This window comes from Candoia aspera, chromosome 2 (assembly GCF_035149785.1).
Source record: "Candoia aspera isolate rCanAsp1 chromosome 2, rCanAsp1.hap2, whole genome shotgun sequence".
In the NCBI taxonomy this organism is placed as follows: Eukaryota; Metazoa; Chordata; class Lepidosauria; order Squamata; family Boidae; genus Candoia; species Candoia aspera.
In genome coordinates this window covers 173,670,241-173,690,731 of record NC_086154.1, presented here as the reverse complement: position 1 = coordinate 173,690,731, position 20,491 = coordinate 173,670,241, and the positions used below count along the sequence as shown (strand labels likewise).

Sequence of the window (20,491 nt, the reverse complement as noted above, 5' to 3'; positions counted from 1 at the left end):
CAGGAACAACATCCTTTCATTGTCAGGTAGAGATGCAGTCTTGACACAAACACGTTAAATAAACTGCATAGCCATTTCATAAGCAAACCCCATCCATATTTAACAACAACAGCAGCAACAACAATATATTAAATTTATATGGCCACCTGTCTCCCAGTGACTCTGGGTGGTTCTTGAATTGTTTAAAACATTAAGAATTAGGAAAGACAAAAACGAAAAATAAAGATGGCAAGAATGACAAAACCAGATGGGAACAAAGAAAAGCAATCCACACAATCTATAGGGAGCTTCAGTCATCTTCGCCAAAGCTCTGGGCGACAAGCCTGATATTGAAGGCCCTTCAAAACACAAGTAGGATGGGGGCAGTTCAAATTTTGAGGGGAACCTCACTCCAGAGGGCAGGTGCTGCTACAGGATTACACCTTTCAAACCAGCTGTCTTAAGATGTTTGAACATATTTACAGGATTTCGAACTTCCCTTTCATCAATTTTTTCCTTGGACACTAACAAAGTATTAGTTCATTGCATCCTGCTGGAGTCCCCATTATGCATACCCGGAACAAATTTTTATTTCCATCTCTGTGTATTTTCTCTTCCTCTTTCAATCTTCATAATTTCTTGGTTTCTTTAACTGCATTCTTTGCAACCATCCTTTTCTTTCTAGAAATATTATGCAGCACATTTCTCTCACCATTTTTTGTAACTATCATTCTCCTCTACCCATTCATTCTTATCGTCTAGCATAATGCTGAATGAATGGGCTGCATTGATTCAGAATGGTGCACAATTTCCCCAAAACTAATTTCTGGCTTTCCATTTCATCAATCAGTAGAGCACAATATGTATTTTTATTTGTTTGTTTGTTTGTTTGTTTATTCAATGTGTATAGCTGCCCATCTCACATATGTGACTCTGGGCTGCTCACAACAGTTAAAAACAACAGCAAGAACAATAAAAAATATTTTAAAAATAACAAACATGCAACCATACTAAAACCACCATTAAAAACTCAATTGAATTAACAACTGGTGAATTCCTACTTTCACATGCACCTGCAACAACCTAGATGATAAAATCCATACTTTCTGACATATATGTTAGCCTTTTCGTTCATAATTAACATAGAGCCTCACTTGTATGTAATTTCTCTCTATAACATTAGAACACTTTCATTCAGATCTATTACATCCCTTCCCTTTCTTTTAGTTCTACAGATATACAGTATATCTACTTTCTTTCATTTCATTTCATTTATTAATTCAAGCTTTTTGCCATTCACTTACATTTCAAATCTTCCATATGCTATTGTTATATGGTTATCAGTCTCCTTCACTTGCCATGACTTTGTCAATCAATGCTGTCACATAATACTTTTTAGATAGAGAAAGTAAAAGCTAGCTTACCAGCCTTTGTTATATTTCCACAGCATTTCCTGCTAGCAGAAAGAACAATGCTGGCCAGTTTGGGAACTCTTTGGCCAGCATGCCACAAGGGCAATCAAAGCATGGTCTCACTATTCTATGCAAGCTGGGATCTTTAATCTATCTTGCAAACCAACATAGCCTTGCTTGCATCCCACCAATCAGGAAGTGTATACAAATATATGGTTCATCCTCATCTGGACTACTGTATACAATTCTGATTGCCACATTTGAAAAAGATTATAATGCAGCTGGAAGTAATGCAGAAGAAGACAACCCAAATGATCAGAGGAATCAAAGATCTCCCTTACTACAAACGTCTAAAATGCTTGGGGCTCTTCAGCATAGCAAAAAGTTGACTGATGGGTGACATGACTGAGGTATATAAAATCACACATGTCATGAAGAAAGTTAACAGGGAGAAGTTTCTGTCTTTCTCAAAATACTAAGCCCAGCATTCATCCACTGAAGCATATTGGAAGGAGTTTGGGAAAGAAAAGAAAACCCATAATCAGACAGTGTATAATTACCTTGTGGAATTTAGTGTTTGTCCACTAAATTAGTCATCAATCCAGCTTTCTACTAAAGATTAAGTGCTCAGGAAAGCCACCTATTATGGTGTACTTGGAATATGGCTGTTTCAACATTCTAGAACCTTGGGAGGGAGACCACAGGGAGTGCCTGTAACTTGTCTTGAATTTGCTTTTGCTACAACTCAATTAATTAATTGATTAATTAAAATGGATGGGTGAAGCATGTCTCTGAACACTTGTGCCCATGGAAGGGCAACAGGAGAAGGCCATGCCTCCTATTTCTGCTTGTAAACACCCAACATACATTTCCTTAGCCCTTTTGAGAAACAAAATGCTGGACTAAGACAGGCCTTTATCTTGTTCTGGACTTTGAAGAAGCAGGATAGGAAGAGTATTTGGTGTTGGAGAAGACTCCTGAGAATATTGTGGACTGCCAAGAAAACAAGATCTGAAAGACCAGATTAGGAACAGATTATTATGGAGAAAATCTATCTATGTGGTCACTAAGAGATAACACTGACTTGATGGCACATAATCAATCAATCAATCAATCATCTTATTCAACAAGGCTGTTATATCCATATGTGTGAACTACTACAGTTGGAAAAGCAAACTGAGATTGTGTGTGCGTGTTTGTGTATGTATACATAGCCCATTGTACAATGTAGTCTTCATGCCAGGATACCAAGGTGTGAGAGACTGTGAGTAGGGCCTTTTTGATCCAGGAAAGGGCACAACTGGCATGCCAGGTGACTCTCTGCAAAGGTTTTTCTGACCACAGCTGCCACCTGCTTCTTGAGCAGTGGCTATGAGTCCAGAGTCCTTGGTCTGGAGAAGTGCTACCCTATCAAGAGCAAAAGGTGAAAATTACTGGGACTGAGTGGTCCATGAATCCACTGCCCCTCTGTCTTGCTAGGGTTGAGTCTCACCTCGTTTCTCCCCATCCAGACCTTGATGTAATGTTATGTGGGAATGACCTGGGGAGACAGGGCAAAGAGACGCAGCCAAGGGAATGGACAGATAAAAGGCAGCTTAGGCAGCAGGAATGTGGGCAGGGCAAGCAGCTCAGAAGAGACCCTCCCTAGTTTCTTGGGCTGTAAAGGGACAGGAGGAGAAATGTGCTTTCAGACTTGCAAGATTCTGTTAATGTAATCTTACAATAAAGTAGAATTAGCTCATCTGGCCATGTTTCCTATCTGGCCTACCTTGCAAGCTGACACCCAACAGCCTCTCAATCTGGACTCCAACAACCTTGAGATAAAACCTTGACTACATTGCTTGGTGGACTCAGGGTCAAGAAATACAACTTGGTATCATCAGCATACTGATGTCTGTGACCCTGTTTTGTCAGATGATCTCACTCAGTAGGCTCATGTTGATGTTAAATAGGAGAGGCACAGGGACTGACCATGGAAAAAGAAGAACCACCGCAACACTGTGCCCACTACTCCTAATCCTTGTAGTCTGTCCAGAAGAATACTATGATTGATGGTATCCAACACTGTTGAGAGTTCAGGTAGTTGCATCACTCCCACCTCAGCTCCACCAAGACCATCTACAATCAGTGCAGCATCTATGCTGTAACCAGGCATGAAACCAGACTAGAAAGGATATAGACTTCTTTCAGGACTCTCTGGAACTGCAACCTAACCACCAGACTGGAGACTGACCAGAAATTGTTTAACATGGTTAGAACCAATTATGGTTTCTTGAGGAAGGGGTACACCATTGCTTCCTTCAGAGTCAGCAGGACCACTCCTCACTCATATTTCACCTGGCACAAGCTCTGTTTCTGAAACCATGACATGACAGGCAGATAATTTACTGGCTAATTCTTCCAGAGGTGCAGGGCACCTACAGTACATGTTAAATTCTTGCCTTTTAGGTATCCATTAAAAATGCAGCACCTCTGTCAGCAGGCAAAGTTGGCTATCTTGAGACATGGTGTCATAAATAGACTATCACTCTATTGTTTTGTTGCATATTCTATTCTGATGCTCATTTTCTTTCTGCTAAAAAAGGTTTCTTTAAATACAGACTTGAGAATTCAATTATAAATAATAACGTGTTACAGCTTCATGTTTTGTGAGCATAGAAAGGATGGGTGGGTTCAAGTGAGAAGTCTGTAATTCTCTTGCCCTCTTTCTTGATATTGATTGGCTAACCAGCCTTTTCAATCAGGTTTATATTCTAGAGTGTGAGAAAGAGGTGCACTTTCCTTTGTGGCTGTGAAACCTTTACTTTGTGAAGATTTCTTGAATTGCTGAACAAGTATTGGGAGGAAATTTCCAGACGGTTTGAAGGTAAAATTTATTTCAATATTCCGCCTTGGATAAGCTTGGTTTTAAGATGATCATATCTCATCTCAGATGGGCTTCTGGCTCTTTAAAACCTCTGAGAAAGGAGCGCAGTTCCTTTCTTCTCATCACTGCAGTAATTGGAAACATGGCACTTCCAGAATTTTATTCTGCCATAAGTTAGAGATGTACAGAAACAACCCAAGGAAATATGACAAAGCTTAAATTAGTGTGTTAACCTTAAGACTCCCAAATAACTCTTTGTTGTTTTGCTGCAAAGATTATCATGATTACCAAAAGGATCAGTACATGTTTTGTATGCTTAGGAATTGCCAGATTCTTTGGTTCTACTGTAAATGAATTCTGGAGTAATTTGGCTTTGTCTGGAAGCCCTCCAAGATGTGAAACATGGCAACTTTGCACTGGGGACTTTGGTTAGGTTGGATTCATTCATTCATTGAAAAAACTTTGCTACCATCTAGTAGTCATATGGATTATGACTACTCAAACATAATAGGCCTTATTCCTTATCACTGCTTCTTATATTTGCATCCTGTGAGACTCAAAACTTTTTTTTTTCCTGCTGCTACTGCTGCTGATAGATTATAAATATGTGATAGGCACTGCTACAGGGCAGAAAAAAAATCTTAGGCACAGGATGAATATTGCATGATTAGGTTGGTTTTATGAAAAATATCATTATCTTGAAGATAATTACCTTTGTTAAAATGCCTGCAAAATTAATCAGAATTATTCTTACAGCATAACTGAAATGTAGGGAGGTAGTAGGATCAGCAGAAGCTGAGACACTTATCTGTTGGTGGGGAAGGAAGGGGAAAGAACCATCCTTCCTAACAGCTGAAAGGAAGTGTCCATCAATGATGGAAGGACTTGTGCTGTCACTGAAATAAGACTTGTGGCAGAAGACCAGGAGCCCATTCAGGAAAGGGGCTGCAAGATGCAATAGAAATGCCACATCTCATTTTGAATTTAAGTAATGCACATTTATCATTCGAAGAGCCTTTTCTTACTTGCATCCAGCTCTGGCACAAGCATGCCTATGCAACCTCTTTCAATGCCAAATCCTCTTGCATTCATTTAATTCCAGACCCAAACTTGACACCGTCTTAAAGTTATCCTGTACCACTGTTAAACTAGCATTTTCCTCCTTGCCCCAATACTGGTTTTGCTACAATCTGACATGTTTTGCCAATGATTCTGTGAATGGTGCATTCAGGTGACTCCCTAGCTGGTGGGATTAGCCCATGATAGATATGGGACTTTAGGCTGGTGCTGATACAGTCCTAACACCATCAGTCCCCGAGCACTGGTTTCCTGGGTTATTCTACTTTGGGCAGTAGGAGCGTCCATTTCTTTCAACCAGACTGTCTCTCTCCCCCCGCCCCCACTACTCATAGGTCTCTGAGCTATTTCTCATCCTTGAGACTTGAGACAGCCTAAACAGCATCTGACTAGTCATTTCAGCTGCTGTTTGGGCTGGCTTTAGATACAAATTTAGTGTTATTCCAGAATAGCACTATCCCAAAATAGTGCTAAAGCCATATCCAAAAGGATCTTGAGTATCAGCTGATTGTCAATCGCTCTTTGAATGTGTCTACACACAAAAAATGTGCAAAACCGGACCAGGTTTTCACAGTTGGATGAACCTGTGCTTGTGAGGGGAGGGAAACAAGGTTGGGGAATTCACTAATCCCTACCCTTAATGTGCCCTACACCATAAATAAGGGCAATATATTAGTAAATTAACTTCTGGGTAATACTGCATGAGACAAGGACAGCATAATTTGCCAGCACTGTGTTTGTGGCAGGATAGGGATTGCCCATGAAGCAGCCAATTTTATGCTGGTCTGGTTTTGTGCCAGCTTAAGGACTGGTAGATGACACTTGTCACTCAACTGTGAGGAAGAGATCATTGAGTTCAAAGGCATACCATAGGAGATGGCTTGGTTTGCACAATACAGATCCGTGGCTATGACTGCACTGATATCAATGAGCAGCTGTGTGGTCACATAGCCCTGTATGACTTGCCCTTCCCTTCTCTGCCATCTCCTATCACTTTCTGGCAGTGAGTCAAGGGACCTTGGAAAACTTCCCCAAAGGCCTGGCCTGCTTGCATCACTGCTGAAAGAAAGCAAGCCCAGAGCATGCCTGTCATGGTTTAATTGTTTTTTCTTAGGGTCATGCCAACCATTTTATAGCTGAGTTGAACTCTATAACTGATGTGCTGTGAATACTAAAACTGATGTGTTTTATTTTATGTCCAGGGCACTTTCCCTCTGATAAATACTGGAAGTGAACCCCCAAACTGAAACATTTTCAATTGACATCAGAAGTGCACCACCTGAGCTGGCCCTAACTTGCCATTAATTTTAACATTAAATTAAATGCAATTGAATGTTATTAATGCAATTAAAAATCTTAAAGTGGCAGAATAGTTGATGGGACAAAATTATTCAGCAGCTGGGCAGCATTGGGCTTCAGGGTTCCAGTATATTATTCAGCGGCATTTGGATGTTATATTAGCTACTGACCAGTAGGAGGCACTACACAGCCAATTTCTTCCTTATCCTTCAGGTATCCTCCATGCTAGATGTTCCATGTTCTACTCTTCAGCAGGATTTGAACACAGGCCTTGTGCTTGTTAACTGTACAATGCATTTAGCTTTGGAGCTAGTGTGGCCTGGCTGTTAGTAGCTTGTAGGAAAGATGAGAAGCTATGCAAGTACACTTTTTTTTCCTACATGCTCACATACTAGAAAGTTTTCTACTTAAAAAAGGATAACTTGCATAGCTTTCATTCAATAGCAATCATGTATTTAATCATATTAAACATATTAATGTAATACATTTTAATTATATTTAAATCAAATTATATAAAGTTCTTTTTTCTCTTCCCTGCATCCACACTCTGCTGATAGATCCAGCGTAGCCTCTGCCTCCATGTTTCATGTTATTACATCTCTGCTATTCATGGCTCTATTGCAGGGTCTGTAGCAGTGTCAGAATCCCAAAGGGCTGCTGGAGACATCCAGATTAAAATAATTATAATTTTAAAGTAATTGTTGTTGAAAAAAATGTGCACGATCATCAACTCTCTTGAGATTTTGGATTCTCATATGAGAGACACTTCTGACATCCCTGGGTGAGAACTCCGGGATCTCCTAAGATTTGGTGAACTTAAAGGAACTGGTGATACTGCACTGAGGAGCATCCAGGCCATCACACAGAATTTTGTGCTGTGCTTGGCAGCAAAAAAATGTTATGACTCCTGTAGTTATAATTCTATAATGGGGGAAGGGTTAGGGATAGGGATAGATTTTTGGAAATCTGTGAATTCAGTGCACTGAACTTGATTTTGTTTTTAAAATCACACTAACATTTTAAATATTTTTGCAATCCATTTCTCCCAATATAGGCAGTGTTGTTTCTGATGTTTTCTAATATATGCATTATTTACAAAGACAATTCTCCTAAGGTGTTTTAACAGAACAAGCGAGCAGTAAGAATGGGACAAATAATAATGGGATGTTTGTATATTGGTGATTTTACTGTTTCATTGCATATCATCTTTTTTTTTCTCGCACCAGGATTTCATCACCCTCTGCAGTTCTTTCTCGCCCCCTTTTTATGGGCAACATTCCAGTTATGAAACAATGGATATTTGTCTTAAGCCTTTTAGGAACGTGCTCTGCTTTGCCGGTAACTCTTACAACTTTATCTCAAAAAATTGCTTATGGCCAACAAAGTTAGAGACCATAGGTTTCTTTTAAAAACAAAAAGAAAAACAAGAATAAAGAATATTATTTGGTCACCTGTTTTGTGCTAGGGGAGATCAGATAGATTAGTTTTATCCAGTCTGGTACCTCCCAAATACAGTTCCAAAATTCCTAGCTGGTACCTTTTGGGGTTCTTTCTCATATCAAAATTATGTTTTAAAAGGCACTTTACAGCAATATCCTGCTCCTTTGTATTCCTGGCGTTAATTGTGGTTTTTGTATTTCCTATAATGAAAAACACTTTGAAAACATGGACATGAAACCATTATATGACATTTCTTTCAAACCAACATTTTGCAATAGTCAAATTACATGGGGCTTTTGAATAACCGGGGGGGGGGGGGGCTGGCAGTGGGTGGCTCAGTGGTTATGATGCCAGGCTCGTTGACTGGAAGGTTGCAAGTCTGGCAGTTCGAGACCCGGGCACCGCATGATGGAGGGAGCTCCCGCACTCGCCCCAGCTCTTGCCAACCTAGCAATTCGAAAGCATGCAAATACGAGTAGATAAATAGGTACCGCTTTGGTGGGAAGGTAACAGCGTTGTGTGACTGTCATGCTGGCCACGTGACCGCAGAAGTGTCTTTGGACAACGCTGGCTCTTCGGCCATGAAACGGAGATGAGCACTGCCCCCTAGTGTTGGACACGACTAAACGGGAACCTTTACCTTACCTTTGAATAACCATTCTACTATGGAACACTTTCAAGTAGTTTCCATCAGTGTCTTCAATATGTAAGGGAGTGCTCATTTTCCAAATCCATTATGCATTCCTAATCACTTTAATTAAAGATCCACTAAGAAGGCAGGAGAATCTCTAGTGTGAAAGATTTGATCTCAGTGATGGAAAACTGAAGTCCTATATTTTAAAAATCCAGAGTTCATATTGGCTTTAGTAATCAGTAATATGAAGATCCACAGAAAATCAGTGAAAACATTTAGTAATTTAAACCCATCCAGTGGAATGCCAACCCTCCTTTTTTGTGCCCCCACAAATTAGTCTAGATTGCTGAAATATGACAGCAATCCATCAAAGAACAGTGGTACAATCCTACACCCCTTTTCTAGTAGAAAATTTATCTGAATAAATCCCTCCAAAAACTGAGGAAGAGGAAGAGAAGATACCAAAGAAGAAATCATATTAAATGTCATACCCCAACCCTCCAATGATGTCATGTCACCACTCAGCCCATTACAGCAGCTCTCAGCAATATTATTCTTATTCTTTAAAACAGTGTAATCTCGGGTCATATAAACTATTCTTAATATATATCTTGTATAACCATAGATACTGCCTCGTCATGCTGGGATTCCTGGAATGGGTAGTATAAGCCTTGAGGTATGTATATGTATGTGTGTGTGTGTGTATGTTTGTAAATCTTTTGATATATATGTGTATGTGTATGAGTATATCCAAAACGTGTTTGTAAATTACTATGTTTATTTAGAATGTTTCTATACCATTGAATAAGAGCCAGTTTGGTGCAGCAGTTAAGGCACCAGACTAGAAACCGGGAGACCTGGAGTTCTAGTCCCACCTTGGGCACAAAGCCAGCTGGGTGACCTTGGGTCAGTTCCTCTCTCTCAGCCCTAGGAAGAAGGCCAGGACAAACAGCTTCATAAACTACAGGGACTTATCAGGAGTCAATGCTGACTCAAAGATATGCGCGTGCACACACCCTGCACACACACACAGCATTGAATAACAAAAACTTTGCTGGTAAGTTTGCAATAAACCTTTTAAAAGATAAAATACAAAATAAAACAAGAAATTGTGATTTCATTGCAATTGCTTTATGACTGGAGATAAAAATGATGCAAAATGTGACAAAAGACTATGTGTGGTCTGCCCTTAACTTAACTGCTGGCTTGAAGTAAAATTCCTAATAGGAGACAGGTAAATTTCTAGCAAAACCAGTATGCTAAGCTAAGGCTAAGGTTTCAGGCTAGAATCTGGGAGACTGAGAGTTCTAGTCGCACATTAGGCACGAAGCCAGCTGGGTGACCTTGGGCCAGTCCCTCTCTCTCAGCCCTGGGAAGCAGACAAGGGCAAGCCACTTCTGAAAATGTTGTCTAGAAAACTGCAGGGACTTGCCCAGGCAGTTGTCAGGAATCAAGACTGACTGAAAGGCACAAAGGAAAAAAAAATCTAGTACCATTCCTCTTCCCTTCCAGTATATTTTGGAAATGAACACGTTCACATTAGTTGTGCAAATAATATCCGTCCTCTGAAGCAACCACCTTACTTCACAGTTTTCATTTGTGGTAACTTAGGACAGAAGTTGCCCAGTCTGAGTATGCACCCTTAGGGCTTTTCTGCACTGCCACTTTAAGCTGCCTGACTCCTAAACATAAACTGGTTGGAAATGAAGCCAGCTTATGCAATTCCTTTCCAGATTTGAACCCCTTCCTCTACTTTGGTCATGGAGATAGCCTGGTATCTGTTTGCCCAGCATTTACCATGGCCCCTGATTGGTGGATTTCTCTGTTTCTTTATTCCTTCCACTTGTGCAAAGAAAGTAAGCAACAATTGCTTTCTTTTCCATTGGGTGGGTCTTTGAGGACATGTGGTTTACTTTGGTGGACCTTTTGCATAGCTTCTCTCGGTTGACTCCTCATCTTTGACACTATCATCTCTTATGCCCAAAGGTGGGCTAGTTCTAAAAGAAACACTATTTTACCTTTCTTCATGGAAGGGAGGGAGGGAGGGAGGGAGGGCCCCAGTGAAATGAATTAAAAAAGAACAGGTTCAGTGGTTGAGGTCACCTCTGAAGGGGCAGGCAACCCAGCACCCAGCAGCCCAGAGCCAAAGGGCTGTGGAGGGTAGCAGTCAGTGATCAGGGGGAAGGGCCATGGTGCACAATACCTAACTGGAATGGAGACGTTTGCCTACAGTGAAATGAAGCACAGTAGGCAAACTGGGCAGAACCACTTGTGCTGACACAAGTTGGAAAATACTACGTTTGATGCCTACCAGAAAGTGACGATTGCCTTCACAGTTGGTTGGGGGCAACTGAGGACAATGTCATGTATTCTTGCCCTTGAGAAATGGTTAGTGGCCTTTATGTGCTCTAGGGCAACTTGGTTGTGCAGATCAGCCCTTGTTTTCTCTGAAGCAAAAAAGTTTGGAAGTAATTTTCCCATAGAGGGATTGGTTGCACCACTTCCATATGAACAACTCTGCTACCTCAACACCACCCTTTTGAGTCAATCCTGTCAAACAGCTAAAAGATTTTTTCCTCCCTCTTTTATACATGTAAAGTTGGGGACATCCATATAAATTAGCTGGCATTAGATTCAGGACAAACAAAAGAAAGTGCTTCTTCATGCAATCCATAATTAACCTCTGGTGACTGCAAAGAACTAAGATGACTTGTAAAAGGGGATTGGACGAGTGTAATGGAATTTGTGAAAATGTGATAGTGATCAGGCACCTCTGTTTCAGAGGCAGTACAATTCTGAATACAAGCTGCATTAGGCAGACAGTGAGTGGAGGCCATTGTTTTCATCTGCTCTTTGTGAGCTCCATGAGAAGATGTGCAAATATTGCAGAATAGAAAATGCTGATGTTGTTAACACTGAGGATTTTTAAAATTGCCTTACAGGGTATGAGACAGCTTGGTGGACCAAGTATACCAAATGTATTCCCTCAGGTAATCACAGCTATGCCAAATGTCCTCTTTTCAAAAGTATGTTTATGGAGATGTGTAATCACAAGAATAAGCTGATAATGCTATTCCAGACTTTATATTATTCTATTTATTGGCTTTACCCAAAGTAAGGAAACTTCGACTTTCAGAAAGAATTGGAATCAATCAGCTGTACTGAAACTATCACTGATAAGGGAATTATCACCAAACCCCACAAAATCTAAAAATCAAGGGTCTTCCTGTCCCTAGCTTATATCCATGGGTAAACTTAGTCTTGACCAAGATTACAATCAAACCAAATATTTATTTTGCTTATAGAGCAGCATGAAAAGACTACATTTCTATGTATAGTTATTTTAAGTGGGTCTAATGACTAATGACATGCTTCTTAGTAAACAAGTAACAGACTGCATTCTCAAGAAAGCCTATGATGTTCGATATGACTTACTCCCAAGTAAGTCTCCACTGGAGTTGGGCGGCCAATACATTTAAAACAACAACAACAAGGCGAAGGAATCTTATGCTGTTGTTGTTTTAAATATCCTGTAGTGATCTTCTAGGGTGTCTATTAAAGTGACTTTATATCTTAGTATTTATCGAAAGGGTTCCAAGTTGATTTCATTTGTTTCCTCGTTGTGGCTTGTGTGTTGCCAAAAGGTAGAATGATTAACAAATAGACACGTAGTGCCTCTTCCTCCTCTTCAGTCCCTTTTTCTCTAACTAAATTTATGGATCTATTATCAAAGGAAAGAATTTGGTATCTACTGTATTTATAAAGGAATCAAGTGGAAAATCCATTACAACATCTTTTATTTATGAACTCATTCTGATTCCTAGTATTGGCTTGAATTTAACTCCTGTTCTAACTTCACTGAGAACTAGTATCTGAATTATAGCTTCAGAATAAATGTATTTAATCATACCATTTTTAGTATGCCCAGACTTATAGCTATGCTGATCCATTTCATTCAATGTGGATGCACAATTTCCTACCATCCCATTCATCATTCTACTTGATAAGGCAAAGATCTCAACCTGAAACTCAACAGGTAAGCAATTTAAGCTGTTATAACTCCAGAAACTCTATATTATTAAAGCAGTACTATTCTTTTTGCTTTCTAGAAATTTCTCCCTAGTCTGGTCCTCTCTGGATATGTTGGGATTACAACTTTCAGAATTCCTCATCAGTGCCAGCCATTATGGTCCTCCATGGGAGCTATAATTCCCTGGATTTTCAGCAACACGACTCCTTATCTTTTACATGTAGATGTTGACCATCAGTCTCTAACCAGTCTCACAGAATGGCTGTATGGTATGGCCAATCACAAGACTCCTGTTTACTAGATTGTCAAGGAGTATTGAATCTACTCCTTTAGCCCAGCTCTCCCAAGTGCTTTCTACCACTTCAGCTTATATTTACCTTTATCCTGGGCTGCTGGCTCACCTTCAGACAAAGCACTGAGCTGCAGTTGCCTACTTCTTTAATGCCTAGGAAAAGCTTTGAAGTCATACATAACTAGAAACATTCTTCAGAATTGGTAAGATGCTAGTTGTTGACATTTTTCTCTGCAGCATAGTGGCTTCCTAATTAATGTTTATATTAAAAGAATTTTTAAATAATATTAAATATTAAATAATATTAGCTGGGACATGGAGCTTGGTAGGGAACTTTGATGCCCCTGGGCATTGCAAATCCTGGTCTTAGAGACAAATTATTACAGTATGGAATTTTGTAAGCCAGAAGTTCATTCATCAGATTCATTGTTCATGCAACCTTTCAGCAAGCCTGAAAATTGTTCATTAATGGTTTTAACCTTTCCGTTCTGGTTATGCATCCTTCTATCACTCCACAGTATGAATACTCAATGCCGGTGCACCCTCCTCCATTGCCATCTCAAACACCCACTCTGCTTCAACAACCTGGGATGCCAGAACAACCTAATTACCATTACACACATTTCATTCCTACAAGGCAAGTCCAAATACAACATTATGATGTACAGCCAGCGTTTCAGCCAAAACCGTTTTCTCCATCAGAAGGAAATCAACCAGATGTTCAGCAACAGCTATCACCAGCAGACAGACAGCAGGTCAGTTTTTATAAGCAACTGACATATTCCTAATATGACTGAGAATTCTCTGAACCTCCGGTGATTAAACCAAGAAGTACAAATCTTTGGTATGGAGATTACAAAGAATATGGAGGCACAACATTAACTAAGGCTGAGTGAACCAGTCCATTCCATTTCTCTCAGTTTTTCCATTTTATGTAGTTTGCAGGGAGGGAAAATCAGTCTAAAATGTGTATGTATTTTACTGCACATTTCTCTGGTAGTATGCTTTTTTTTTGGCCATTTTTACCATGTATAAAGGTTTTACAAACAGTCTTTCTCAGTATAATACATTTTCGATTATTATTTTAATTAATACATGCATTTTCCAGCAGAATTCCAGGACAATTTAAACACTTATAAAAGTGTAAAATAATCATACTTAGATTTAAAACTTTGCTTAGTTTATTATTTATTCTCTTCATGTTGCTAAACTAATGATATTAAATGTTTTCTTTTAATAACTACAGTTACCTGCTGTACAAGAATATTCAGGGACATTGGGCCAGGCCGTAAGTATATTTTGACTATGAGAATTATAACAGTGAAAAGTAAATTTCTTGACAGAAACAGCTGCTTAGAAACACACACACACACATTTGAGTGTGCCACATGATAAGTTCTTTAGAATTTTTATTATATCTGTAAGGCAGTGTGTATCATAATGTCTCATATTTTTCTGGATACTCCATTCCACTTTTTTTTTTCTTTTTGCAAAGGTCTACCCTGGTTTATTTGGAACTCAGCAAAACTCAGCCCAACAACCACAGCAACGATCTGTAAGTTGATTCTCCAACTAAAATTCTATTGTTAATGCAGTTAAATTTCCATCACTGAACTCTCTTAAATATAGACACTAATGTAGATATACTTATTTACAAATTAGCTTTTGTCTAAAGTGTTTAAGTTGTCTGAAACGTAAGCATATTTAACAAGGTAAATTTTTCCTTAAATTAGGTTCTTTGCTAGAAAGAACTTTACCCATAAATTGATTAAATTATTAAGAGATTCCAGCATAATCCTGATAGTTTCAAAATGGGATAACCTTAATAATGGTACACTACAATGTAGGAAATCCTTAAAGCATACTTACATGATACCTGTTAAAGCCAGGATGTGGACACATGAGTCATTGTTCTGGTCTAAAAATGCATTTTCCTTTCCAGTCTATTTATATATATACACACACACAACAAAACAAGTATCTTTAAACCAGTTTAATTCTTTCTTTTTGTCTAGATTTACCCCAATTTGCAATATATGTCTTATGTAGCAAACCAAGGAGTAAGTACTTTACATTAATTTACACTTAATGAAAATCTTCAGCCTTAACATGTTTGGAGTAAATCAGTGTATCTCTGTATGTTCTGTATAAAACACCACATGGGAATAGTGGGAACCAGCACTATTACAATTGGGTCATCCAGAATTAGATCTAAAGGACAGATTTTACCTCCACTGAAAAAGTATTCATAAGTGCAACCTATCATTTTCCCACATAGGAATGGAAAGGATTATATGGAAAAATAAAGAAGACAAAACCCTACACTTGGGCCACCTGTGTACTTTTCCTTCCCATTTAACTCTGTTAATCTGCTTCTATCTGTGTAGACCCACCCATTCTTTTGTAGGTCACACTAAAAAGTGACCAAAAAAAAATAGAATCAAAGAAGTGATTTAGTCATAGACCAGCTTTTCTCAACAAAGGCACTGACCCAAAACACATGTGGGTTTAAGCTCCCATAATTCTTTGGCCAACATAGCCATTGTTCAGAATTCTGGAAGTTAGTCCATATATTTAGAAGTTGTCCAGGTTGGGGAAAGCTGTTATACACAATATACGTACATATTAATATATAAACAAGCTTGAATGCAGCTATTCAAATGCCAGAGATAATGATTACTTATCAAAGTTATTGTGGCCACTGAAAGACTCACATTTCAGATTTTTAATTTAGAAATGACAGCTTTTAAAATGGAGAACAGTTGAACTCACCAAAATACATGAGCTTTTTTCAAAACATGATATTTCAAAGGAAAAGAAAACATGCATTTAGGGGCATTGATTGTTGTTTTTGGTGATGAATGAACATGCTTTATTACATGCAATGAAACAATAGGTCCTAAAAAATTAAGACTTTGTATTAAACTAGAATGTTTCATTCCTGATATGTGGTTTGCTTGCATATTCCATAGGCTCCTACCAGATTAGGAGTAGTAAGCTCAGAAGAAATGCAGGTAAGTTGTGAACATCATATTCATTTACATATAGGATAAGAAGGGATAAACACTGACTTTCCCTTTAAAGATACCAAATTGTGCAACCCAAGGCTGAGAAACCAGTGGATGTACAGATCAAACTTCTGCTTCAAGGTTTTTAGAGCTAGTAAAATGAACATAAAGCAAAGTGGAGCAAGGGGAAGCTATTATGGCCAAGGATAAATAGTTAATTGGGAATAATTTTGAAAAGCAAAGATAGATTGTCGTTTGCACCAATTGAGTGGGACTTTATGCAACATGCACTTGATGAAAGGCCTCTGCCCTTTACCCTTAAAGGATTTTCTGGGCTGCACTATTATAAATATGAAAAAATTCTGTGCATTTCCATTGACAACATTTCTATGGCATATGTAAGATCAAGTACTGATAAACATTATTACATTCCACTGATTTCTGCAGAATATAGCACATGCTCATGCTCATTTCTTCTACTGAAATTAATGGGGTCCAGGGTACTTGTTGCCTTGGAATGAATGAATGAATGAATGAATGAAGTGTGTGTGTTTGTGTATTCACTGTGTGTATGTGTGTGTGTGTGTGTGTATATGTGTGTGTATGTATGTGTGTGTGTGGTCCAGGAGCTCTGGAGTTGAATAAGAAATTGATTTATTATCTTTGGAATGTTTGCAATTCACCTACAAATGAGGCATTAATAAAACTGGTATGAATGCAGCCAAGATGAAAAAGGGCCTGAATTTATTTATTTATTTGTGCAATTTATCTACCCCCTCAATCCCCATGGACTCTACACAATGTAGAGATATTAAAATAACAGTAAAATAAAACTACATTTTAAAACTTTAAAGCAAAATTCTAATGGTTAATATGTACACGTGCATAAATATACAGTCTGTAAGCATATAGGCTCTGGTGGACCTGGAATCAGTCCTAAAGAATTTTTGAAAAAACTCCTTTTTACCACCCTGAACTCCCAACACTGGGGACCCTCCCAACACCTCCTGATAAGTGGGGATGCTTTAGTGGGCACTCTCTAGCCATTCATGTTGGGAAAGGTGGTCTCTTAAGTCCTGAGCTACAAAGGATTTTAAAGGTAGAAATCGACACCTTGACTTGCACTTGGAAACCCACTGGCATCCAGGGCAGCTGCAGAAGGAGCAGAGCAACATGGCAGAACAAGACTGGCCAGTGAGCACTCAGGCTACTGCATTCTGAACCAGCTGGATTTTTTCAGATTGTCTTCAAGAGCAGCCCCATGGAGAGTGATTTACAGTAATCACACTGGGAGATGACAAGGGCATGAGTGGCTGTCCCTAGAGCATCCTGTTCCAGCTAAGGTTGCAACCAGTACACTAGCTGTCACTGCAAAAGCCCTCTTGGCCAGGGCTTTCACCTGTTCCTGGAGCAGGATACCTGTGTTTAGGAGGATCCCCAGGTCATGAATTTGCCCTCTCAGGGAAACACAGCCCTGTCAAGATTCAAATAATATATTCCTGGAATCAGAAGACTTCTGAATTAACCACCACTCAGTCTCGCTTGGGCTGAGTGCGAGCCTGTTTTTCCCCATCCAGACCCTGAAAGCCTCCAGGCACTTGAAGAAGACTTCTACTGCATCTTCCCTTGGGTCTAGGATGGAGATGTGTAACCGCCCAGAGTCCCTCTTCTGGGGGAGATGGGCGGTGGCTAAATTTGAGAAATAAATAAAATAAATAAATAAACTAGGTATCATCAGCATTCCCCTGAGCTGGTGAATGGTTTCTTCAAGCAGTTTCAAGTAGATGTTTAACAGGATAGGGGAAATGACTGATCCCTGGGGCACTCCATAAATGAGCATCCGAGAGCCTGACTTCTCCCCTCTCTTTGTTATTTTTTAAAATTACATTTGCTGCTATAATTTTTTACCTGATAAAAAGACACCCAAGGTTTACTGAACATGTTACCCAATGTGGGAATAAGGACAGCACAATCAGAGGCAGAATTTTAAAAAATTGTAACGATAGGTTATTTGGTACAATTAAGTTTTCTTATTCACAGCAAAAGCAGGGCTGCTTTCATTCATACACCTGTTTCTCAGGAACTGATTTGGTGGGACTTGGCTGAGCCCCAAGCCACATCTTGATTCTGATAGTGATTTCTGCTTTTCTTTTTTTGCTCTTCTGCCACTCCTACAATTCTTTTTTATCCTCAAAATTCTCAATGATGTGCCACTCCTCTCCTGCTGCTACTACTACTAGTAGTCAGTTTTTTCTCCAAACCAGCTCTTAGCTGATTGATGGCCCAACTTCAAATTCCATCTTAGCCTAGCTATGTCATCTGTCATCTGTCTTCTAAGGCATCAGTGCCAACACAGTATTTATTTTCTGGGACACTTCCCACTGTATAAAGGAGTTTAGATTTTCATTCCCCAAGTTTGCATTTAGGACAGCATGCTAAGCACCAAAGCCAGCACTTTACTCGCACGTCACCACCTCTCTCCCATATGATTGTCATTTGGATCTTCAGAAAGATCACGTTCATTCATGTACTGTAATTCTTGTTCTTTTTTTTTTTTTCCAGGGTGGGGGATTTGGTGCACCAGCCTATCGGGCAGCAGGCCCCCATCTCTTTCCCATGGATGCTAGATTTGGGAATATGCCACTGAATAGAGGACAACCAGGAGATTACACAGTTGAAGATGATCAGCTGGGCATTACAGAACAGCCTGAAGTTCAAGGAGGAGCTAATCTAGGGTCCAACCCTTCAAGCAGAGGAAACAATGCGATCCCTGTGGATGGCAACCCAGGGGTTGCCTTGCCCAATGCCAACAACAACCTGTTAAACCCTGCTGGTCAGAGTAAAGGGCAGGCAGGTGCACCCCAAGCCACTGCATTGCCTCCAGCAACTCATGATAGCTTCATTCCTTTGGAGGCTGCTGACCCTGCCATGCCTTTGGAGCCTACCATGTTTCCCGACTCCTTTTACTCAACCAGTGCAGGAAATGAGGCTGGCCAGCCACAAGTCAGTCAAAACAGCTGGCATTTCCAAGAGCCCTGAGAGTCCTTGAGGAATACATGCTGCTTGTATGCTCTCCAGGTGTTATTTCTTGGGCTTGAGAGGGTCTTTTATCCAGTGAGCACCAAAACATTCAGTGCACGAATTGATGTACGCAGCTTGTTGCAGAGATGCCATAAGCTTTGTTTCAGTTTTTTAACATTTCACCTTTGAGAAAGTTTTGGAGGTGCCAGATTGTCAGTGGTTAAAAACTAAACTTGGTCTCTTATCTGCTTAAGTGATCAGTTGCCTGTTTAAGCTCTTCAGCTTTTATGTGTTTTCCGTCCTTGCCTGGCTGTATTTTTAATGCACGTTATTTATGCGACATTTGGCTTTAGCCTCCATTCAAGTCTTATAAGCAAGTACACTGAACTGGAGGGTGTCTCTCCAATTCTGATTAGATGGCTCAGTGTATTGCATTCAGTTATTTAGGCAGCATGAAATAAACATTTATTTAACCACATTACTGATTCTTGTGGCTTCCTTTTTTAAAAAATGATGAAAAGAGAGAAGACTATGCAAAAGCTGTTTTCTCCCTTTTCAGATAACCTCCATCCTGTATCTTACTCACAATACATGTAGGGTCAAGTAACATACATTTTTTATTTACGGCATTCATTTGGTAGCAAAGTTACAATTCTTTGGAAATGGAACCACTGACCATACAACAGAGCAGACTGCTCACTCTTTTTGGAAAGGAGGGCTGTAGGCATGGGGAGATCTGGCCTCATAAGCCTTCTGGTTGCAGCCATGGAATCCTCTTCTGCTTTACTCTCTGCCATATGTACAGATAGTCCTCATTTAGCAAATGCCTCATTTAGTGACCATCTGCAGTTATGATGGTGATGAAGAAGCAACTTTGCAACCAATCCTTGCATTTACCACCTTTGCAGATCTGTAAAGCAAAGGAGAACTAAAGTAAGATCATAAGCACAGTCATGGTTTCACTTAGCAACCACTTTGCTTAATGACTGAGTTGCCATGCCCAATTGTGGTTGCTAAATGAGGACTACCTGCACTTCAACACTAGTAATAATTAAAAGAAGGTGGGTGTTATCATACTAATAATGAGAAAATGGATGAGGATGTGGGGCAGATCCCAAAAGGAGGAATGTTGAGGGTGTGCTAGGTGCATGTCTCTGACATGTACGCAGAATATGATAGGAAGGAAGTGTATTAGTCATGAAGCTGTCAGCCTTATATTTTTTTCAAACAGCCCCTATCTCCGTCTGGCTGGTATAAGCACAGCATGGCTTTGGAGCTGGTAACTCCCCCACAATGAATTTTTCTTATCTATCTGTCTGAATAGCTCTACTCATTTTCTTACTTGAAAGGCTGAGACCCCAAGTCTTAACCAACAAAGTGACCTCTTGACATGTCACAAGCCATCCCTTCTCTGGACAGATGAGCTCTGTCCT

General features: G+C 39.7%; 1 protein-coding gene across 1 annotated transcript; it reads left to right on the top strand.

Moving 5' to 3' along the window:
* The first annotated feature begins 7,917 nt into the window (after positions 1 to 7,917).
* AMBN (ameloblastin) lies at positions 7,918 to 19,076 on the top strand. Its single transcript, XM_063296687.1, has 10 exons — positions 7,918 to 7,971; positions 9,333 to 9,383; positions 11,650 to 11,697; positions 12,627 to 12,743; positions 13,548 to 13,784; positions 14,276 to 14,317; positions 14,525 to 14,584; positions 15,045 to 15,089; positions 16,002 to 16,043; positions 18,600 to 19,076. Exons 1-10 carry the CDS (start codon positions 7,918 to 7,920, stop codon positions 19,074 to 19,076), a joined length of 1,173 nt encoding a protein of 390 aa, XP_063152757.1.
* The last annotated feature ends 1,415 nt before the right edge of the window (positions 19,077 to 20,491 follow it).